At 45.8% G+C, this 23,881-nt stretch overlaps 2 protein-coding genes across 4 annotated transcripts in view; both read left to right on the forward strand.

The window, feature by feature from the left end:
- Positions 1 to 23,881, forward strand: part of PEDS1 (plasmanylethanolamine desaturase 1) — a 27,836-nt gene continuing 3,955 nt past the window's right edge. Inside the window, exons 1-7 of one of the 2 annotated variants that reach the window (XR_010623312.1) lie at positions 1 to 235; positions 2,979 to 3,098; positions 11,361 to 11,452; positions 12,512 to 12,656; positions 13,261 to 13,473; positions 15,310 to 15,719; positions 17,706 to 17,852. Coding sequence is in view for 1 of the 2 variants with exons in the window: in XM_065754050.1 (XP_065610122.1) it covers positions 103 to 235; positions 2,979 to 3,098; positions 11,361 to 11,452; positions 12,512 to 12,656; positions 13,261 to 13,473; positions 15,310 to 15,431 (825 nt within the window). In the remaining variant the exon portion in view is untranslated. Of the gene's footprint in view, positions 236 to 2,978; positions 3,099 to 11,360; positions 11,453 to 12,511; positions 12,657 to 13,260; positions 13,474 to 15,309; positions 16,465 to 17,705; positions 17,853 to 23,881 lie in introns of those variants that run through there. The other variant, XM_065754050.1, reaches the window with a different exon arrangement.
- Positions 19,896 to 23,881, forward strand: part of UBE2V1 (ubiquitin conjugating enzyme E2 V1) — an 11,671-nt gene continuing 7,685 nt past the window's right edge. Inside the window, exon 1 of one of the 2 annotated variants that reach the window (XM_065754052.1) lies at positions 19,896 to 19,944. In XM_065754052.1, the coding sequence (XP_065610124.1) occupies positions 19,923 to 19,944 (22 nt within the window). In that variant the 5' untranslated portion in view covers positions 19,896 to 19,922. The remainder of the gene's footprint in view (positions 19,945 to 23,881) is intronic. The other variant, XM_065754053.1, reaches the window with a different exon arrangement.

The raw sequence follows: 23,881 nt of genomic DNA on the forward strand, positions 1-23,881 counted from the left end.
CTGCTGCCGGGCGCCTCGGCGGGTCCTGGGCGCCGCGCGCCGCCGCCCACCGGCGTGGAGGAGGAGCAGCCGCCCCGGGGCCCGGAGCCACGCGGCGGGGCCATGGAGAGTCCCCCGCCGCGGGAGGAGGCGGCTGAGCCGCCTGGTGAGGCCTCGGAAGAGCCCGAGGGCGGCAGCCGGCGCTGGGGAGCGCAGCACGCCGGGGCCCGCGAGTTGGCCGAGCTGTACTCGCCAGGTGGGTGCGGCGGGGCCGGGGCTCGGGGGCTCTGTGGGGCGCCGCTCCCCTCAAGGCCCCACCGGGACGGACCGGGCCCCGCGGCCCACGCGTGGCGCTGAGTGGCGCGGCCCCGCCCGGCTCCTGGGCTCGGGCAAGCCCCGCCGTCTGCGCGCCCGGGCCGGAGCGCGCCGGTTGGAGGCGGCCCGGGTGCCGGGGCCGCGCGGCGCGGTGCTCGTGGCCGGGCGGGGCCGCGGGACGGCGCGGTGCAGCGGTGCCTTCGGGAGATCTTCGCGCGGGCTCCTCGTGGTGCTGAGATGCCCCGCGGTGCTCTCGCGCACCGCGCGGAGCCGCGCTCGGCCCACTGCGTTTGGTGCCGCGGTCCGATGTAGGGGCGCTCCTGCCGCGCTTCGAGCCCGACCTCGGGGACGTCGGGGCGGTGTCGGTGTGAAGCCGCCTTGCTTTCTGCGCCGCTGAGCCGCGGTTCTGCTGCTGGGGAAGCTTCAAGCTGGAATCTGCCCGGATGAGTGCTCCAGAGGAAGCCTTTCATCCAGGAGCAGATAAATGAGTTTGGTCGCTAAGCGAGCTGCCGACCGGGGCTTCCACGCAGCAATGTTTGGTAAACTGCTTTGAGGTGCCTAGCCGATCCAGAAGGTGAAGGAGGGAGAGCGGACTGAGGTTTTGCTCTGCTTTCATCTTCCCAAAGCTCGTTGTCCATCAGAGGCCAATGAAGGGACAGCGAAGCGTGCCGTCCTTCTAAGCTCCCAGTGTGAGCAGCACGAGGAGATGAAGGCTCACAAAGGGGCAGGTGTGTTGCAGCACTCCGTGCGGTGTACTCGCAGCTTCCAGCAGGTCAGCTTAGCGTTCAGGGCCTAAATGGAGGTGCTGCTTCTGCTTGCACAGAACCACGTTATGTTGAAAAACAAACACGTTCATGGGTCTGTCAGTTTTCTAGACTTTGATTTAGTAAATCTGTGCTTATTCCAGCTTGTATTGGTCACCTCAGACGTGCCAGGAAAGAAGAAGCTGTTGGAGGCAATTGATTTCTGTACTTTGTAGAAAAGCAGTCACCAACTTTTCCTGTTCCTTGTGCTCTCACTTATATGGAAAAGTTTTTCCTCCAAATCTACCTTGCAGTCCTTACCTGCAGTCAGGTGCTCCTGGAAGGCCTGTACAGCAGTGCGTGTCTGCCTAGCAGCAGTGTGTTGCAGTAATGTTTTAGATGTGCAAATTTTTCCTGTCATAACACAAATAATATATAAGCAGTGTCAGAATGTGTTTTGGCATAAGCATGTGATGCTGGGCTATTGAAGTCTTAATGACGCCGGTTACATACAACTGTGCAGAGTGAACGTGGCTCTCCAGTACTTCCTTTCTTTCTTTAAGTGCATCCCTATGTTTTCATGTGTGTTGAAATGCTAGTGCTTTTCAAACGTGAGCTCTTGGCACTGCTTCCTGTCCTTCAGCTGCTTGTTCTCCTGATCTGCCACCCAGTGCTGGACCTGGGGATCTGTAGGTGGGGGCGGCCCTGGGATCCCACACTCAGAGCAGCAGCAGCATTGGCACAGGCTGAACTAGTGGAACTCCCTGATGAGGAGCCTGGTGCTTCCCAGCAGATTGCTAATTGATCCATGAGGACCTACCCATTTACATCCTCTAATCAGGGTGTGGCTTTCTTGAACAGGAAGCAAGTGTTAATTAACTCTTACTTTCATTACCCCAGGGAGCTCTTTATAGAATCTCCCACGTTGGGACCTGATGCTATATTGAAATACGCTTGTTCTTGTGTCTTAATTTAATGTTAGGGCTGAGGCAGTTGTGCTGGGCCTGGAGGAGGTGAGGGCTGACGTGTCTGGGTGGCAGCCCAGATCTGCCTGTGGCAATTATGTATTAAAGTTTCTGATACTGTAATCCATACAGTCTCACTTTGAGCATTGCCTTCCTCGCAGCATCAGTGCCTTGTGAGAATCTAGCAGTGATTAGCAGCAGAAAGCCTCTCAGCTTGGAGGTTCAAAAGGTTACTGTAAGCTACTGTCTGTCTTTTTTTTTTGTGTTTTTTTTCTTGAGTTTCTTGTTTTTGAGGTTATTGTAGAAGTATTAAGTAGTACAGTTAGGTACAAGAGAGAATTTATGCCTGTATTTCTCTTTCCTATTCGGTCTCTTGCCATACCAGGGTGGCTGGGAGGTTATAGCTTTCTGCTAGGGAGCAGGAATGCAGCGATAAGGCTGCAGCTGTTGTGGGTTAAGTAAATAAGCCCAAGAAGCGTACTTGCAATGTTCAGAAAGCAGTTCTGGGGCCACTGACAAGCAGGATGATGTTTTTTCCTATTTATGAGGTCTGGGGCGGTGAGCGTTACAGCTCGTGAGGTGGCTTAACTGGGGCATCTGAGGCCAGACGTTTGTTCCCAGATTCAGCTGTATCTGCAGCACTTGAGTAAGTACAGAGCAGATCTGAAAAAAGATGTGATGAAGAAGAGTGTTATGCTGGAGACCACAGGGAGGAGTAAACCAATATGAACTGAAGTCCAGTTTTCTTTCTGTTACTTTGGGCATGGGCAGAGGAAGGGGTTAGCAGTGGCTCAGGGAAGGGGAATGTCACTTCACGAAATATGCATGCCTCCATGAATAAGTTTCTGTTTCACTTCCGTCAGACAAATAGAGCAAGTCATCTGGGCAGTAGAATAGTCTATCTGTATTTTTTCAGACTACAGTTTGTCCTCTTGGATAAAAGTAAAATGTGTTTTTGTTTTTTTCTTTCCAACAGGAAAGAGACTACAGGAGTGGATCTCTGTCATCTTATGCTTCTTTCTGATCTGTTTCAATTTTTACCACCTTCTGTTCTACTTGCAACTTGAACACACGCCCTCCATTATTGTCGGGATATGTAAGTAATAAGTGTTCACTGCCAAGCACAAGGCAGGACTGTCTCTTGTAATGCTGGAAACAAGCATGCAGTCTTTTACTCTTGACTTAGCATTGCTAAGAGAGAAGAAAAATGGCATATGTGTAATTGCCTTAGTTACAATGAAACTGATACCATCTGCAAAAGCTGCAGATTGAATGTGGAGGCCAACAAGATCAGTCATATCTTTGCCTCAGGTGTGCAGAAGTATTTAAGTTTGCTGCATCTTGGCAGTATGGAGCTAGTCTTTCTTGAGCGACCCTTCAAATATGGTTTGAGTTGCAAATACTTGGTTGTCTTGCAATGAACAGAGGGTTTTTGGTGTGATGGAAATGTTGTTGTTCATTGGTTCACGGCTGGTAAGTAGGTCCATTATTGCTTTGCTTGTTACTTGGAGTTCAGCAACCGAGTTGATCTTTGCAGGATCAGTAACTTGATTTAAGCAGCTTGCTGCTTTCTGGGTGGTTAAGGGTGGATAGTAGGGAGGAAGAATGTTTCTTCATCCAGGCATGGACTTTCAGAAATTATCAGGAATGCGATATTGGCTCTTCTGCCCTACTGAAGGAAAAACTTCTCTCAGAATAAGCTGACTATTACAAGGGTCTCTACAGCATTCACTAAACCATCCATAGTCTAAACATGCAAAACTTGTTTGCTGTTTAATGCTGAGAGCAAAAAAATATTGGTGTATTTAGTGTAATAATGTGGTAGCACAGAGACTTCCTAGAGAACAGTTGGAAGAGAGAGCAAGTGCTGTCTGTGGCTGGCTCCATCTGTTGGGTTGCCTGGACAGCTCCTGGCAGTTGAGTTATCCTCCTTTGTGTGAGAATGCTCTTGTGGCAGAGCTAGCTGTGCCTGTAATGTAACCCCACCAGTCTGCTGCCTGGTTGTACTTTGTGGATTGTACTTTGTGGACTGAAAGGCTTTAGAGATTCCATTGAAAGAGAAGGTGTGGGGAGCTAAACTGTGAGGCAGGCTCTGCAAACGTGTACTATGTTTGGATGGAAGGAAGCATGAGAAGAGGGAAGGATTAAGTTGGGAAGATTGGAAGCTAGCTCTGCAGCGCTTCTCTTTTGTTATCTTCTGGTAAACTTCTCATTTGTTATGAGGGAGGGAGGAGAAAGTAGTTAAACATTGCACTGGATGTCTTGCACACTTCTAGTGCATACCAAATGCTCTATTAATTTCTGGTTTTGGGTCTATGGTGTTTACATTTTTTTGAGTTGTCATTAATTGAAAAATATGTCAATCCATATAACTAGTTACAGGTGTATGGCTTCTGTGCTTTAGAATGAAAGCAGTTTGTTTCTTTTGTAAACTCTGCAAGGCTTTATGTTTTGGAAGAACAAACATGTTCAGCACAGTTGTGTATTCCTAATGATTTAAAAACCCCAGCAAATTCTAGAGTACGTGATAGGTGCTGTGAATTTTCGTCCAAGATGAGAAGCACTAGTGCCTTATGTCTGCTGAGAGATTGCTGTCTTTTCCTCAGCAGTGTCCCCCCACTACGAACTGTACCAGCTCCCTTCCTGCTGTCAGCCAGCAAGGTAGCAGCACTGGAAGGAGTGAGGAAGAACTGGGCATGAGAGCTGCTCCACCACGATGAGAGCAGATACAGGAGAGAGTCAGTAATGATTGCTAACCTGGGGTGTGATCTGTTTGCAACTGGCTTTCATCTCAATATTGATAAAAGCTTAAGTTCTCTGATATCCTGGTTACTGGTTTAACTGATAAAGCAACCAATTCACTGATAATGTTATTTAAGTAGTAGTGAATGATTAAAGTGGCAGAATCTGGATTCTGTGCAAATAGAGTAGTAAGGAAATAACTGGTAGCATGCACAAAAACGAGCGCAATAAAATAATAAGGACCATGTGTTATCTTATTTTTGCTGTCAATACATTATTTATTCAGGTGAAGTGTGGATAGTATCTGATTCACAGCGATAATTAGTTTTTTATCAAGTTCTGTAAAACCCATCTGCCTAGATATGATATGCAGTACAATGGGAAAGGAAAGGGAAGGTGGTCCCAGACATTGCCTAACGTGTTCCTGTCCAGAGCTTTCTTGACACTTAGATGAGAATGTTGACCTTTGAGTTGAGCTCATGGAACAAAGGTTCTGCTAATAAAGACATCTGAAGTAGCTGTGTGCTGAGTTCACATCAGGTCTTTGTCTTTGAAAATTACAGCAATGGGAGAAACCTCGAAGTGATCGGCTTCCCATGGGCTGGATCTGATACACTGCCGTGGCCACTGGGAAGGTTGTTGGATGCCCTGTGTGCTCTTACGTAAATACGTCCTTTCTTTAAAAAAGCGAGCAGAAAAACAGGGAGTGGTTTGAACTTTCTACATAGTTTTACCTAATTCAGGCTGTGTCTACAATCAAAGGCTGTGGCTTAGCCTTTTTTTTTTTTAATGCCTTTAAAAGCACACAACTGCAATGTGGGTTACACTGTAAATAATCTAGAAATTTGTGAGGCAGATGGTCTGATCCTTCCACTGTCCGAGAGCACTTACTCCTGTCCTGGGACAGGCAGTCTTCCTGGAGATGCTCACACGGCACGCGGTGCGTTGCTGTGCTGGCTCACCTGCTGGGCCTCATGCTGCTGAGTGCCAGGAAGCAGGCAGGAACTTCATGGTGCTGTTTCAGAGCAGCTTTTGCGCTGTTCAGTGCTGACTAAAGCTTGTCTTGAAGAACATGAGGAAGAACAGTGATTCTCTTGTGTTATACTCTGCTTTAGCTGGTGTGGGACAGCTCCCTTCTCCGTGAGGTCAAAAGAAGAGCATAGGCAGGGGCTGGATGTCTTTTCTTGTCTGTTAAATCCAGTTGTGCTCTGTTCTGAATGTCTTTACCTGCTGATGATCTATGAAATTTACTCTCTTCATGCACACTGACAGTAGTGTAAGTTTGGATTCAGTATTGTTTGCACGTGTGCACAGATAACCTCTGGTAGGTGGTTAGGAAGGCTGACTGCAGAGGAGGGTTTACTATCCCCATTTTTCCAGATGCAGCTGAACTGTTGTCCCCCAGAGTGGGATATCGTTGTAGCAGAATGGCCTCTGCCACTTTCTTGAAGCTGAGTAATTCCAGGGGACAAGGCTGGCTTATGTGTTACTTGTGTGGTAAGCAGAAGAACCTACCAGAACCAATGAGATTAAGCTTGAAAGCTCTCGTGCCTTCAGACAAGTTTGTGTTGTCTAACATAATTCAATATACATCAGATGCATCTATAGGCACTCCATTAATAGCGATTAGATGCAGTGCCTCTTCCCAGTGTGGACTGTAAAAACTGCTGTATGGATTCCGGTTCTTTTTTTCCCCTCTTCATGCATTTCTGTAGGGTTTAAAAGCCTTTTTGCCACATGGGTTGACTTGAATTTTGTCCGCTGTCATGTTATGTTCTTAATGGATAGCCTTAGAAATTAATTACTTTTGTGTCACCTGTTCTTTTGCATAAAAGTGCACCACGTGTGCTGATATCTTTAGTAACAGGAAGAAATCACCCAGTTCATTTTCAAACTAGAAACCTTTTTCTTTCAAGCTTTAGTGTCTCTGCTGCAAGGCTGTGCCATGGTCAGCAGCACTGCAGAGCCGGATGATGAGAGTGTGATGCATGAAAGCTCTGCCATGCGTTGCAGCAAAACCACTTTGATGCCACCGGTACTCCATGGTGTGGGCTGCTTTGCATGTGTGTCAGCTGCTGCAGTTCCTGCTGCCTTACAGCAAGAGGCAGAAGCTTCTAATGTGCCTCAGTCGTGTTTTGGATTTACTTTGTATGTTATAATGAATCACTGCTTGAAATTTTGATTAAAACAGTCTGAAGTTAGAGCACGGAAGTTTCCATTAAGAAAGGAAAGTTCTCCTTTGAGTGCTGGCCCTAATAAGCCACACTTGCCACCTCCATATCACCCCCCCTTCCCCCACAGTAACTGCAGCTGTTTTACATCTTAAACTGTATTCTCTTTAGAAGGCCGAGACCCCAGTTGTTGTCGTGGAAGAGGCAAAACTTTTGGTAGACATCTTCTTGTGCTTCCTGCTGCCCTGTATGACTTGCCTATCTCTTACTTCATGTATTAACATGCCATGCTGCATGCAGCTGCTGCTCAAAGTGGATTAGTTCAGGAGCTGCAGTTCCTGCTCCAGAGGACCCTGGAGGCTGTGGAAGTAGCATTTCAGCATAGATGCTGGCTGTGCTTAGGCAGCTGCTTGTGACATCAGCTGTGTGTGTTTGGATTAAGAGATGAGCTCCCCACACATGCAAGCTGCCCTCTGGCAGGACAGCTGTGGGTGATCCCTCGAGGGAGGGGTGAGCCTGACTCCCTGCCCAATGCTGCTGGCAGCGGGGGGAAGCTGGTGGCATGGCTCCAGCTGTGCTTCCCTGCTTGCTTGTGGGCTTATTGGATCTGCTATTGCTCTTTATGTCAGCAGCAGGGACTGAAAGACAAGGAAAGCTCAGTTTGCTCCCTGAGCTGTCAGGGGCTTTCTTAAAGTTGCAGGGGACTTTGGCTGGAGGATTTAACAGTGTGGGTCTTAGTGCCCTGGTTCACCCAGAACGGTGCCGCCTTCACTTCAGAGTACCCAACAGTGCTGGAGGGCTGCCCCAGTAAAGACATGCCCTAATTGCTTTCTTTCTAAAAATGTATTACTAAAGAGGAACCCGCAATGGCACTTCTCGTTTAAGAAGCTGAGATTGTCAGAATTTTGCTGTTTAAGCATGCCACATGTTCCACAAACTCTCTGTCAGCTGGAGAAATGGTAGAAATAGCCTACTTAGGCTAACATGCTGATGTTGAAGACATGACAGGGACTGCCAAATTTTATTTTCAAGTTTATTGGGTAGTGATCCTCAGCCAAGGCACACCTTTGTGAGATGAACGTTTGCCTTAGGTTGTCCAGATGCTTGCCTCCAGGACAGAAAGCATCCTGGTTCCTTGGGGATCTCCCTCTCCTGGTATCTTCTGGCAGTGTCACAAGCTGTGTGGTTTGTGCCCTGGAGATATAAAAAAATCCAGATCTTTCTTTTATTTCGTAGCTCAACCATTCTCTCCTTACTTGCACTGTGAGCTCTTCTGACTTTCTCAGTTGGACTTCACCAGAATTATTAACTCTTCCCTGCTTGCTCTTAAGCTGTTGTGCTTTGTACCTGCTCTGGGGTTATGTTCTTAGTGTTGCAGCTTGCCATAGCATCACAGCCCTGCCTGCTCTGGGCTACAACTGACTGCACCAAAGTAAAGCTGTTGAGAATGGGATGTAGATGACTGAGTCATTTTATTTTTATAAGCATAGAAGCAGCAAACAACCAATACCTCAGTATTTTGATTTCTGAACAGCACAGAGTTGTGATGTTGGCTAAACTTCCCTGCCTCTCAGTGCTATAACACAGAGGTCTTAAAATTGTTCATTAAATGTGATGTTATGTAATAATATCAATCAAGGAGAAGTCTTTTTTTTTATTGCAGACACGCAGTGTAGCTCGAACTGTTGCATGCAGTACCTGGAACATGCAGCTCTCTGACTTCCTTCTGCTGGGAACTGTGGGGCTGCAGGAAGTTGTACGTGGCTTTCTCAGAAGGGAAAGCTCTAGGTGTAGGCTCCTCTGGTACTTGAGGAGCAGTGAGAGCTCTTCTGTGGCCCACCCTCCTGTGTGTTACTTGGTGCCCTAGCAGACCACAACAGGAGCAGAACTGCCATCACTCAACTACTGCCTGTGTCAGCCCTTGCCCTGTGTCCATGAGTGATGTGGTGCCCTGCATGTTCCCTGGCACGTCCCTGGTGCTGGTGAGCACTTCCTTCCTCAGCAGTGCCCCACAGGTTTCTGTGAAGGGTCTCAGCTAGGAGAGATCAGCTGCTCTCAGTCTGATGGATCAGTCATGCTCCTTCAGTCTGAAATGTCTGTAGCTGGCTGAAGTGCACTTGTACACCTTCATTCTTTCCATGCGAGACCTTTTTCTAATCCCCTGATTCAGCAGTCTGCTTGTACAACAAAAAAACCGTGCTGCTTTGAGCAAGCTCTGCAGCTAGCTTCTCCGCTGCAGCACCATACCTCCCGGTGCTCTCAGCATGCTTACTCCCTCCGCAGATGCAAACCCAAGATAGGCTTGACAGTGGGAGTAAAGAAATTAATGTGTACAGAGCAGTGTTTTTCTAATGCTTTATGCACTTGTAATGGTGTGTAAATCCGCTGGGTGAAGTCTATAGTGTATGCTGCTGTAGTATCCTGCATTTCTGACCTTGCAGTTAAATCTTAAATAATGCTCAGCGTTGTTGGGCTGTCCTTCCTTGCCCTTCCAGCCTTGATGACAGAGCAACAAGATCAATTCCACATGAGGGAAGTAACTGAACACCCGTGCCTTGGTTTTCCCAAGGCACACCTTGGTTTTTTATATCTGGGGGACAGTGCCAAGTGTATGAGAACATTCAGATTAACTCTTCAGTGTGTGATACGCCTTCTGAGTCTGCAGGCAGGATACAAGTGTAACCTATGGTACTGTGTTGTGGTTTTTTTTTCTCTTCCTCCAACTCTTTATACTCTGCTTCTGCACTGTGGCTGAGATGTACCTTGTGGTAGTTAGATTTTTCAGACTGCTGTATTGTAATTCACTGCTTCAGACACCCTTCATTCTTTCAGCTTTCTATCATTTGGCGTCAATATGACGTATGAGCTGTAAGTTGAGCAGTCAGTATTCTGCCTCTGTTTTAGTTGTTCTTCCTGCTGTTATTGCATGCTCTGAGAATGCAGTGTGCTAGAGGCACTGGGGGTTAATGGGGTAATTAAATCAGCAAGAGTGGTATTCACTTGTTGAAAAGTGGAGTGCTGTTTGGATATCTTCCCCCTGAATCAAAGCTATTTGCTATTTCATTTGCTAGATGCAGATCCCAAAGCCATTGTGGTGCTGATGTCTCACTGTAGCTTCACTGTAGCTCTTGTTTTCTCCCTTTTTGTAATAAATGGGAGGGGGACAGAAGGAATGTAGAGGTGAAGGATAAGCTCAATGAAATGCAACCATGAGAAGGCTGTACAAGAAACACGCCAGATATACATCTGGTGTATATCTGCATGTACTGGAGGAAAATGCCATGCCCTGAAGCTTAAGAGCACTTGATCAATAGTAACAGAACAGTCTGGTCCTCTTTCATGTTCTAATAAACAAAAACCTGTTCTTTAGCAATCCTGACTGTGTCGAAAGAACTTAATGGAATGGACTTTTGAGGCAGCTGACCAAATTGCCCTGGTGGGGGTAAAATCAGGTGAGATCCAGGTCATGGCTGGTGTAAGTTGTATGACTTACAGGGAGGTGCACATTGGTTGTTTTTAATTCCTGGCATATCTCCTGCCAGCCTGTGTCACTGATGCTTTGAGTTTATAAAAGGGAGAAGGAGTAACAGGATGCCTTGGAGCTAAAGCGAGAGGAACCGGTGTACCAATGCTTTTAACTTTTGATTTGAATTACAAGTGAGTTGGAATTGCTTTGCCTAAGTTCTGGCAGGCAGAGGTGCACTGGCTTACCACAGAAAGCTTCAATCTCTGATGGAAAAGCTGTGTTTGAGGGAGGTTTTGAAACAGAAATAAATGCTGGCTAGTGGAGGAGAAAGCCAGGAGTTCTGCTGTCTTCCCAGGCTTCTGAAGAAGAGCTGATGCTGCAGTTAAGTCTCCTGCATTATGAGTGCTTTTGCAGTGCCTGTAGCAATGCAGGTGATACAGTTGCAGAGTTGTTTGACTTTCATCAGTCAACAGTTTGTACCACAGAGTGATTTCCTCATTGATGCTCACATGGAATCTTGGAGTTCTGTGTTCTTTTCCTGAAGGTATTAGAGACTAAGGGAGAAGAGGAAGAGTCTGCCAGTAGTACCATCTTTTGGAGTAGCTTCAGCAGTTATTGTTTTAGCAAGTAATCTGTTAAACGCTGTGAAAGAAGAAAGGTGGGTAGATCCAGGGAGAGGGTGCATTTAAAATTATTGAAATGACACGGTTTAAATTTATTAATCCTTTCTGTGCCAGCAATTGGGAAGATAAACAAGCTCTTCTATAGAAGATGATCAGACACAAATTTCAATGTTTATAGTGAAAAACTGTCCACATGATACCTCATTAACCATTCTTCCTAGTTACTTAGGTGTATTCAGGTTGGGTAGATGTTGCTGTAGACATCGAAGTTAGAAGTAGATAAGCAAATAAATCTGTGGATGTATCAGTAAAAAAAGGCTTTTGCATATCTAACTGTATGTCTCTCTTCATTCAAGTTGCAGGAGTAATTACAGCAGACTTTCTATCAGGATTATTTCACTGGGGAGCAGACACCTGGGGATCTGTGGAGCTACCCATCATTGGAAAGGTTTGAGATTCTCATCCTTAAACTTGAAAAAAATTAATGAAATCCTATTCTGAAACACTTCCAGTATTCTTAGCTGTGTTGGACAGGCACCTTTCTTGCAGTCTTGCAAGCATTACCAACTCCTCAGCTTTGTGCTCAACTCAAGACATTGCTGGTGTGGTGCTCCAAGCACCATGTTTCCATGTCATCTAAGTGACACATGCAAGGTGATGCTGTTTTTTTTTTTATCACCGTGATTAGCTGTGTGCACAGTTCTGCAATACTTGTGTACACAGTCCCAAGTGGCAGTGAAATAGCTTGTGGCACACAAGTGTAGAAACCTGACTAGACTTGAATAGAGCTTCCACAAGGCCAGTAAATTCACAGAAGTTCAGAATGTACCTGTCCTGCTTCATCAAGAGTCCTGTTCCTGTAGTGGCACTCTTTAGAAGTTCTATAGAAAATATGAAGGTCTAGTAAAAGGTTTTTCTACTTGGTGCCCCTGACTGCTATTGTAAATGGGGTATTATACATATGCAGCTATAAATGCCAAATGCTTAGAGGAAAGTGTACTAACATAATAAACACTAATCTGTTTTTTAAAATAACTTCTTCATAACTACCACTAATTATTCCTCACAGTATAATATTAGGATGTTCTCCTTTTTAAAAATAAAAGACATACGGGATATTCCTTGCAGTTATCCAGAAATAAGAGAACCAATTCAGTAAGCCTGTTGATTTTAGACTGAATCTATTGAAGGCAAACAAAATTTAGTAGTCCTTTAGTACCTGTATCTGTGGAACATAGGTCAAGGAAAAAAAAAAGTGCTGCAGGAAACTGTGCACTAAACAAACCAGAGAGTTCACAGTGATCAGATGCTGTTGCATAAGCTATACGTGATGTGTGTGTTGAAGGCAAATAACTATCCTTGTTTTACTGCCCCTCTCCTACTTACTACATTTGTGCTGTCTCTTCTCTGAGACTGTATATTCAGATGCCATTTCTGGTTTTTCTTTTTTTCTCTTCATGATAAATCTGGGGACATTGTGTCATGTTTCCTCAACTTGTTTTCTCAGGCTTTCATCAGACCCTTTAGAGAACACCATATTGACCCTACAGCAATTACCAGGCATGATTTCATAGAGACCAACGGAGACAACTGCTTTATGACATTGGTCCCATTGGCAAACATGGCATACAAATTTGTTTCCTTTTCCCCAGGTAAGCTGTTAGCCATGACTTTATGTGGTTTTGGCATTTTTATTGATGAGGATAGAAGAAATCAAAGAATGTGAGGCAACAAATAATTGCTGTTAAAAACAGTATCCTCCCTAGAGGAGGAGGGGAGGGAAACTTTTTTTTTTTCCTTGAAGGAGAAGCAAATATTCTTCTCTAGCCCAGCAACACATCTCTGAGGAATCTTCTAAGGAAATGTTAGAAGTAAGCTCCTCCTACAAGAGGGAATCAAACTATGCAAGAAAACTCATTGCTCTAAACCATATAAAAATGTTTCATCTGTGTATAGAAGTACTTCAATTGAATGCTAAACAAGCCAGAGTTAAAGATTAATTTGATTTTTTATCAATAAAAATTCATGGCTTAACTTCCTGTTTACCACAACTTGACGCATCCCAGTCTTTCCTGTGACATTCTGAAACCATTTATGGCTCACTGGTTCTTGTGACACTTGATGAAGCAACTTTTTTGAGACCCTTGTTAGTTCCTGCAGTATCAGTCAGGTCTGGCTGAGCAAGACCACTCTTTCCTAGTAGAAATCTACCTTTTTATGAAAAAACTGTTTAAAGATACAAATGTTGTTTTGCAGAAGCATTATATGAAACATGTCCTTGGGAGTGCTATGTCTTTGCCCTTATCATCTTCATAACCATGACGAACCAGATCCACAAGTGGTCTCACACGTACTTTGGTCTTCCACGCTGGGTCATCTTTCTACAGGACTGGCATGTTATCCTGCCTCGGAAACATCACAGGATTCACCACGTGTCTCCACATGAAACATACTTCTGCATTACAACAGGTACTGTCATCTGGCTCATACTGCAAAGTACTGGGGTTTTTTGTAGTCTTGTATAATTTGCCTGGCAAGATGTAATATAGTGACAATCTATTAAATACAGAAAAAGGCTTGTTGAAGCTGACTGTGCAGTAGCTGTTATTGTTACATTAAAAAAAAAAAAGTAAAATTCATGTTTGGCTAAAAGATAACTTTCAGTGAGGTAGGCAGTCTTATTGAGATCTAATTGCACAATATCTTGGGAACCTCCTCCTAGCAATGCATTTTGCTCACTGAACTGCTAAAGCTGCTGGTACTTCGTAACAGAAAGAGCATCATTTCATATGCATGTGCAGCTTGCCTTGAATTTTCATTTCTAAAGCAAAGCTTCTGGATTTTCATCATTTATTCTTTCTCATTTGAGGCAGTGGAGGGAACAGACTGGCTGTAGGTTCTTATGTCTATATTCAGTATTATGCCTCCTGTAGAGACTGGTGTATTTGCTCACCAGTGTTGCACAGTTCTGAACAAGCTACCAAATTAATGAGATGATTGGAAAGAAGCTATTGTTCTTAATTCTGTCTTCGGCTTTGATAATCAGTTTTGTCAGTTTTGAAATCTCTACCAGGAAATAAATCTAGTTCTCATGACCAGAATTAGAATTTACAAGTAATAAACCTGACTTCACAGGTGATTGCAAAAATCTTGGCACTGTATGTGTTCGTTCAGTCCCACCGTATCCTGAAGTGATACAGTAAACACTGAAAGTTGGAACTGGACTGTTCAGTGTTCTTGAGCTAGTTGCTTCTGTGTTCTTATTAAAAATTTATGAAAAAAAGTCCTTTATGTAAGTGCTCATACCGCACTAACCTGATGTGAGGGAGTGTGATAGATTGCATATTTGCTTTTTTTTTTTCCATTGGAGTAGTGTTTCTGTAGCCATAATTCTTTTTCTTCTAGGGCAAGAATGATGGAAAGGACAGGAATAAGCCATCAAAGTGCTATTTAAACTGAACCTTTACTGTGTAAAATACGACTAGTTACTGCAATGCACTTATTAGTTAACAAGTGCAGAGCACATTTAAAAGAAGACAACCACGTCCAAGCGGTATACTTGCTTTCAGAGCTGACCTATGCACATAAAGGTCTGCCACTGTACCATTCCCAGGAGAGGTGTCAGGTAATAGAGCTTTCTGGTTCCCAGTGTTAAAGCCTCAGACTGACTGCTGTTTTTGGACACCAGGAAGGAGGAGTCCATTCCTTGAATGGCAATGGCTGTGTTAATGGGAATCACATGGACTGACTTCCTGAAAGGCATCAGTATAGAGTGAGTTGATTGGGGCTGTGGTATCACAGGTGAGCAAGGACAGGTCACATCCAACCAGAGGAGCTAACCAAAAACAGCATGTTTTGATTAGATCATTAAAGCTGGAAGGGAATAGCTGTTTGGAAACACAATACTTTGGCAGTGAGTATCCTGAATGTTCTTTCATTTTAGTATTTCTGTCCCATAATACATACACATGTAGTCTAGGGTATCACCAGGAAGACATTTGCATTCCATCTGCTGGCAGTGTTGCTGGTGTACAAGTGTTACTTGGATCTGGCAAAGCTGACCCAGAGGCAGCTCTTCCATGTTCCAGTCTTGCTTACGCTGTCCTGCACTTCTTCTGTTTCTTTCCTCGAGCAGAACTGCTGCTAGCTCACTGTTCCCGTTGTTGTAACAACTTCTTCATTCTACCTTTCATTTGCTGTTGTTTTCTTTTGTTTTCCTTTTTCCAGAAATATACATCAAGTAATTTATAGCGTATCTACAGAATAGCTCCCTAAGTGTGGGATAACTTTTTTTCTTCCACTTAGGTTGGCTGAACTATCCATTAGAGAAGATTGGATTCTGGAGGTGTTTGGAGAACATGATCCAAGGACTTACTGGGGAGAAGCCAAGAGCAGATGACATGAAATGGGCTCAGAAAATTAAATAACTTTTGCCAGCTGTCTGCAGTCCTTACCTTTGTTGCCAATTGTTGTTTTTTTTTAAAGAAGCCATCAGCCAAACTCAAGACCTGCAAAGAAATAACAGACTCTAAAGCACAAACTAAGAAGTGCTAACAGACTGTAATTTAAAGAACTAATTCTTAAAACAATACTTGAAGATGATTACTCTTACTGAGCACCTTTTGTTTAGCCATGTCGCTTACATCTTAGAAAGTACATCACTGTATTTTGTAAAGCTGTCAGGCAAGCCAGAAGGCAGGACAGTTACTTCATTGGTACGTGGTGGCTTTGTAAACGTGTTGTATCAACATTATTTAACACTTCAAAAATAGCTTGTTGCCTAAGACCTCTGGGGGGAATGGTGACAACAGTTTGTCACTTCATGTTCAAGTCCAAATAACACTGCATGAAAACAGTGTGTCGAAGTACTGGAAGCCTATAAAATCATCACTGTTCAATGCACTGTTCGTTTGGTAAAGCTCCATCTTTGCTATCTCGTTAAATCTAACTGATGTAATGTGGAACAGAACTTTGAGAATCCCACTTCACTGGTGGGTCATGAATCCTCAAGTGTCTTCAGTTTCCCTTAACATAAAATTGTTCTACTCTCTATGTGGAATTGATCAAACCATTTCTTTATAAGCCTTCAGTTGTACCTTAACAACTGCCTGAGGAGAGGGAGGGCACAGCACATGCTTGCATTTGTTTGTGTGAAGTGCTCACTGATGAGCCTTCTATTAAATGTTTCCTACCCTTACCATAAATGTTTGAAATAGTTATAGCATTGGGCACATTGCAAATAGCTGTATTCAAGAGCTCAAGGTATCAAACTTGTAATGTTAGAAGGGAAACATCAATGACAGATGTTTGTTTGTTTTTTTAAGGTGCTTGCTTGTTTCTGTAAATAATATAAGGCCTTAATCTCTTCTGGTGTAACGGAATAATATTTTAATGTCATGTTTGAATGTATATAATATATTTATAACAGAGCAATTGGATAATACTAATCACATTTGTTAAGTTGTGTTGCTATTCTTCATTCATGCATTCTCAGTGTTTAGTCCAGACGCTTGATCACTTAGCTATAAAACGTGATTCCAAGCACCTGAGTATTTTGCAGCAGCCTGTTAAGTCTTGTTTAGGTTGAAGTGGTTCACTTGTTCTTCAGCTTTGTAGGAGCTCAGCACTGCATTGCACCAGACTTCAGCACCTTGCTGGAAGTGCAATTAACTGTAATGGCATTGGATGCTAAGGATGAGGTTGGGGGGGAGGGGGAAATCCCTTAGCACATTAAGTGTTCACATCAAACAGGCACTGAATGAATGCAATTTGCTTCTTGTTTCATTCTCTTCTAAATGAAATCTTACTGAAGGTCAAACCAAAGACTTCACTAGTTGTGAACTGCATTGAGTTTATACTGTACTTTCCTGAAGTGCATGGTAAAGAGCTTTCAAGTCATAGTTCAGACTAACCTTGATTTCACTGTGTGTGTTTAAGATTTTAAATGCCAGTTTTCAATGATGACACGTTGAAGGGTTGGGACTTGACAACTCTCCTTCAGTAGGAACTGCTGGATGCTGAAGTCTGAGCTGGCTTCTACAAAAACAAAGTCACAGTTGGTACTTTGGTTTCCAAGTGTTTGATATACTTAAATGATTGAGACTCTCACTGACAATATTTTACTATTATAAAATAGTCAGTTGTCATAGTCAGTGTTGGGCTCTCCGTGTTGCTTTGGCAGTAAAGAGTACTTTAGTAAGCATTTAGTTGAAACTGAGGAAGAGGGACAAGAATTCCTTTTATACTGCTATTGAGGAATGATTTTGTGTTGCTCTTGTTGAAAAAAGCAGCTCTTACCCAAGCTCTCCAACACAAGCTGTGGTGAAGAAGGCCATACATAGGAATATGTGGTGCTGGGGAGAGCAGCCAGAGTCTGCCAGCTTGGTGAGGGGAGGTTGTTACAGGCTGTTAATTAATGCTAATTCTCTCCAATCCAGGCATTTATGAAGCTTTTTTCTGGGCCGAATCTGTTGGATCCAAGCAGTTCCTAGAACAAGTAGCGATAAGACTAGTTCTGATTTCCAGGTAGACTGTTGTGTATTGCAGACTGATAAGTGAATATAAATTATTTTGGGAAGACTGGTAGGTTCCCCTACTGGGCATGTTGATGTCATGATCATTACTCTGAATCAGTTCAGTTAGATCCAGTAACATTCATGAGTTGTGGCTAAAACTTACTTTAAATTTCTTTGGTGTAACAGGTATGACAGAAGTTGAACTAAAACGTGATGAATACTGCTGTGGTGGGGATGCAAATTATCGTGTGTCCAGAACCAAGAATGCTTCACCCTCTTCTCCCCTTCCAGTGTGCAAGTTCCTACAATTCTAGGAGTGTAGAGTACAAAGCTGTGAGTACAAAGAGCAGTAATGGTTACTTCTCGCATCTTGATGAAAATCTAAATTCATGTCTCCTTTTGTCCTGAGGCTCCTGTAGTCCATATTCTAACAGCTCTGTAGTCCTTGGCTTTCTCTCTGTCCTGTCCTCCTCCCTTCCCTTCTGCTTAGCTCACTGGAGTTGAGTAAAGCAGTGTCCTTAGCAGAGTGTTAATGAATGCTGGCTTGGTTCTGGTCTTCCCGCTGGAGTCCAGGAGCTCCTTCACCTATTTAAAGCAGTGGATGTTTCTGTCAAATCTGTGTGTCAATTCTGGAGCAAAAAGCTACATGGATCCTTCTCAACAGATGTAAATCTGGCTTAAGATGAATTTGCCTTAAGTTGATTAGGAACAGATTAGAGCTAAAACAGAAAAAGCCCCTTTTAAACTCCAGTGAGGGCCTGTGCTTCAATGTGGCTGACTTGCGGAGGCTGCTTGGTTTCAATCTGTCACTCCTCAGAAAGATGTAAATAGCCCTCTGCTCCCTGGATCTCTCCAGGACAGTGGCAGGCTGATGGCCTCCCCAGCTTCATGACCGTAGCAGCATGCTGCTCATGGCACTGCAAGGACCGAGCAGGAGCATGTTCTTCATGTTTGCATCTCTAGTGCTCCAGAGCAAACCTACAAGCACAGTCGCTTGGGGCCTTGTCTGCAAGGGCAAGCGTTGCGCTTCCCTTTGCTCCCTCTAGTGCCTCCAGCAGCCGCAGCCCGGATAAATGCTGCCTCAATTCCTGCTTGGAACAGGTCCATAGTAGGAGGTTTGAGCTGACACAGGGTGTCTGTACCTGTTGACCCCTCCTGTAATTGGCACAGAGGGGACAAGGCTGCAGCAGCGGGGTTGCACTGACTCCCATCTTGCCCAGAATTACAGCAGTTCCAAGGGGAGCACCTGGCATCGGTGCCCCCAGCTCCAGGTCAGGTTTGCTGAGCTCTCATGCCACCTAGCTTCTGCCCTGCTCGCTTCTACTGCTGCTGTCAGCCTCATCCAAAATGCAACGTTAGGATTAAGCTGTAGTCTAACCAGCGAGACCGGTGTTGCTATTTTTAAAGTAGTATCAATGGATGACTGGTAGAAACGGTACCGTGGCTGTTTGCTGCTGAGAGCTCTGCACTTTGAGGTTGGTTTAACTGGGTAGGGGTGTGAATGACAGCCATGAGCCTCTAAATCTTTTACTCCATAATAATTTCTGTGAAATTTCCGTACTATGTCTCAGGACAAAATTTAAGGAATAAGTAGTGCAAGACAGAGCAGAATTCATTTCCTTCCAGGTTTCTTTGTTCTTAACTGTATTGACTGGAGAGAGGCAAGGGAAAAAGGGAGCTGAAGGAGCAGAGCGCTCTAGGTCCCCCTGCGGTCTGCTCGTCTGGCCACGCCTTTCCAGATTGCTGACGTGCGCAGCGTGCTGCTGCCGGCTCACCCCTCCGTCCCCGCGGGCTCCGCGTGAGCGCTCCCAGCGGCGCGGCGCTCTCTGCTCCTGCAGCAGCGGTTGTCCTCAGTGTTTCATGGCGACAAGAAAAAGGCAGCAAATGAAATGACTGTTACAGCACTCTGGTATTTTCGTTAACTGAAAATGTAACGGTTAGACCTTTGGGAAGCAAATACATAAACACCACCAGATTATTACCAAGTGACTGTGGATAATTTGAGAACATTAGGAGCCAAACGCTGCTTGTGTTCTGGCCGTAATGAACGTGGTTTGGCAATTATTAATTGCATTGGAGTTTTATAGCATGTTGAACGCTTGAAAGTGTGCCCGTGCTTCCGGCGTCCCTGGAGGAGCTATGGCTCTGCCTTCCCCGAGGCAAGCCGGCTGCCGAGCTGTGGGTGCGCACAGGGCTCGGGCAGCCCCTGCCAAATAGACAACGAGGCGAAGCTCGCGCGCGCCCGCCCGCGCCGTAAACCCGGGACGCGCCCCGCGTGCACCACGGCGCTCGCCGCCGCCGCCTCGCCTTAAACGCGCGCGCCCGCCCGCAACGCGAGGCCTCACTTCCCGCGTTGCGGTGACGCGGCCGCAGGGGGCGGGGCTCTGGCGGCAGCGGCGCAAGATGGCGGCCACCACGGGTGCGGGTGAGCGGGCGGCGGGGCCGGGCCGGGGGTGTCGGGCGGAGCCGCCCCTCGCCGGGCAGCAGAGCCGGGCCGGAAGGCGGTCGACGGAGGGGCGAGGGCTGCGGCGAAGAGAAGGGTGGGAGGGGGCGGCAGCGGGGGCCGGACCGAGGGGCGCGGCGCTGAGCCCGGCCAGGGGCTGGCGGGGGCCGGGTTCGTCTCCTTCCCCTTCACCGGGGCCGCCCCGTGGCTGCGAGGCGTCGCGGCGGAAGCCCGGCGGAGGTGGGCCGGGGGGGCCGAGGGGTGCGTCCGGGCGTGACTCGGGGGGGTGGAGAGAGCGGCGGAGGCCCCGCCGCCCCCCCGGCCCGCTGGGGGGTCCCGGCCCCCGGGCGGAACGCGGCGCTCTCGCAGCGCTGGGCGGCGGCTGTCGGGGGGTCGAGGCCCGAGGGTGCCGCTTCCGAAGGGCTCAGGAAGTTGATGCTGGTTTCCTGCCTCGTTGTGCACCTGCTATGAATGGTTAAACGGCCGCCGCCTGGTTATCGTTGACACGTTAAACTAAATGGCCGTAACCGGACCTCTTTGTATCTTTTTTGCTGATCCCTTCTGGCTAACCTCTGCCGACCAAATAACATGGTTTCGTTCCTGTTTGCCAGTCTCACCCACCTGCTCGTAACCAGTGCCCAGTGTGCTTTAGCAGCACTGAGCTCGGATTGCATCCTCTGATGGTAAATGTGGGATCGTCCAAGGGCTGCACCGTGAGGTACAGCAGAAGTTACCGGAGACATTTTCCCTACAGATAGGTTCTGCTGGTGGCTTTCCAGCCTTCAAGAATAAATGTCACAGTGCAGGTAATTCCTGGTGACCAAGTTCATAAAAGGGTTCTGTGTTTGGAAGCAGGTGGCTGTGAGGTCTGGAGCACCACGTTAAAGCCCATGGACAGTGCACGTTTTCACTATCACATCTCACTTCTCTGCTCCTATAATCCTGTCAGTCTGCTGACTTTCTATTTTGCATGTGGCTGGAAGAACAAGGCCAGTGGTTGTTGCTTTTAAGCCAGTGCAGCTTTATGAGTTATTGCCTGGGTGGTCATAGGGGGGAGAGGGTGGATGGACATCCAGACTGCAGTGACAGGGCCTGGAGCCGGTCCTGCACAGCTCCTTCGTGCCTTTGGGATGAGCTTTTGGATACGGCTGCTGTCCATCAGCTGCACTGTACCTTTGGATTGCTGTTACCTCACGTCTTCCTGATCTGTCCCTGGCCTTCAGCATTAGAAGCAGTACAGAGCCAGGGAGGTGGCAGGCAGGTGCTCAGCTCCTTGCCTCTAAAATGTTAGCATCAGACAAGCACTGCGCTTAGCTGCTGCTGAGGTCCTGTTTGTTTAAGTGCTGCTGGCAGGAGGAAATAGTGCAAAACAGTATGTCTTCAAAAAAAATCGTGTCGCAGAAATGCTGAACTTCTGCAGGTAGCCCCATGGTTGGGATTGAGGAACCTTTGCATATAGACCAGTGGCTTGTGCGGATGCGGGCCTTGGAGCTTTGTCCAGCTCTGAGTCCCAGACTGCCAGGCCACAAACCTGCCAGTAAAGTATGGCTGGAGATCGTCCTTCCTGAAAAAGAGCAACGTAGTGTCCTGTTCCTGACAGCGCTGGTGGCACTGCAGTGCAGGTCATGGTTCCTCCTCACCAATGCACTGAGGGCATTGGTAACACAGAGCCAGGAAGTGACACCTCCTTGTTCTGCACTGTGCCTGATTCACTGTGGGGCTGCATGCAGACATCATGATGCCTTCACTCATTTGTAGAACCGGTTTTGCTAACACTTGTTTCGTGGCATCTAAATGCATTCATATTTATTTGCAAAGCACTTGAGGTGTTTGATGCCCTAAGTTTATAGTACAATGAAAGAACTTAAGTAGAGGCTGAGGATGAAAAGTATTCAGTCATTCTTTGAAAGCAGCTACTGGCCCAGAGGAAGGAATGACAAATTATGGCATTATAAATTTAAAGAAAAAAGGAAAAAAAGTGAGGACTGATCCTGGGAATTAGACAAATAAATCTTATATTTTTACTTAATAAGCCAGTAAGAATAAGGGAAAAAAATGGGAAGATGTAAGACTCACCAGTATTGTTTGTACAGAGGAGAATTCTGCATTGCCAATGATAATTTTTCTCATTTCTCTTTTCCTCACAGTTAATATATGAATAAAGAGTTGGCTTTAGTCGTTCTGATAAGGTTTCACAGGAGACCACAGCACCCGAGCAGTAAGTGCCTGCCTGGCTCTCAGTGCTGCACAGGTTGGCTCCGCTGGCCCAGGGAGCGGGCGCGGTGCAGCCGATCCCCTTGAGCTGCTGCAGGTGGGTACCTGTGTGTGTTCTGCCACAGCTCGCTCCTGCTCCAGTGTTGCCATGCCCTAGTGGAAGGACAGTTTATATAAGGGGTCAGAACCTGGCCATGTTAGCCTATGAAATCCTGTTTTTCCAACTTTACTTGTGAGAAAAAGTATAATGACCTCATTTAACTCACCGTTCTCATACAGGTCTGTTGCAGGTTTTGGTAGACAGTGTGTCTACCAAATATACCAATATATAGTATTGATAGTCTACCAAATATACCAAAAAATACCAGATATGTTAATCAAAGTCAGAGGAATGTGGAGAACCTCAGAAGGACAGGACAAATCATTCAGTGAATTGGCATGATAGTGGTAATCTCTGTTTCTTTTCATGAGAGAAGTGTTCTCTCTGATGGGATTTAGTGTACAGATTTTATCCAGGACGTGACTTGAGGATGACTTCTCTAGAGCACTCTAGCTGAGCTGGTAATGTTCTGCTTTTCAGCTCTGATACAAGTGATGGAGTGTGTCCCACCTTCCTGCTGCTGGCAGCTGTTGGGCTTCAGCCCTGTGCCTGCCTCAGGCGTTCTGTAGCCCTGTAAGTGGTGTGCTTCCAGCATTGAAGGACAGAGTCAGGCTCTGGCTTCTTTGCAACTGGAAACACTGAATTATTTCAAGTGCTCAAGAAGTTATTCTGAATCTGCAGGCTATTTCAGTACCTGTCTGCAGTATCAAGGAGGGAAGTGACTGTAAAGAAGATGTAGAAAATTAAAGGTTCCTGTGTCCTGAAAGCTTCTGTGACAATTGCTGAAAGCCTCTTGCTGTTTTAAATATTACTTTACTTTGAAAGCTTTATATACCTTTTTGACAAGGAATTATTATTCTTTTTTTTTTTTTTTGTGCTTGTAGTACTGTAAGGATAAGCTGACAAATTTCCAGATAGCTGCAGTCTGCAGAGAGGTGAGGATTCCATTGAAAAAGGTGTATCAAAGGCTGAATAGCAAATGCACAAAAGTTAACAGCAGAAAGAGTTTTAATGTACATGAGCAACAATGACAGTTAAAGTTAATGGATTTCAGTTCTTTTGAGTAAGTGTAGGTGATGAACTGGTACAGAAAATTGAAATTGGCTTGAAAGTGTAGAATTTGGGGTTTTCTGCTGTATGGGGACTGCTGAGACAAAGCCTGACCCCCACTGACTGAGCACCTGAAGGAAAGACGCCGTCAGCCATGGGAGTACAGGTGAAGGCAGTTCATCTGTATGTTCATCTGGCTCAACCCCTCTTAGACCCTGACTGCCACTAAGAAAGGATCTCTTGTTGGAGATCCCTCCTGTGGAGTTCTTTCCCTTCGAGCCTAGATCCTTGGAAATGGGTGAGCATTCATTTTCATTCCTTTGTGACATCTTTGTTTGTGCTGGTCACTTTGGCTTTACACCTGTTATCCTCAAGAGTGTGAAGAAACCTGCAGCAACTCTTTAATAGCCCCTGACTAGTTGTGTTAGTTTCAGCCAGGATGGAATTGTTCCATTCGGAGTGTCAAGTATGATGCTTCGTTTTGTTTAGAGAACCGTGTTAATAACACGCTGATGCTGATAGTTGCTGATAAGCAAGCAGAGCTGTACTGAGCCA

Source organism: Cyrtonyx montezumae, unplaced genomic scaffold (assembly GCF_038088225.1).
Source record: "Cyrtonyx montezumae isolate F1298 unplaced genomic scaffold, pur_monq_1.0 scaffold_9, whole genome shotgun sequence".
NCBI lineage: Eukaryota > Metazoa > Chordata > Aves > Galliformes > Odontophoridae > Cyrtonyx > Cyrtonyx montezumae.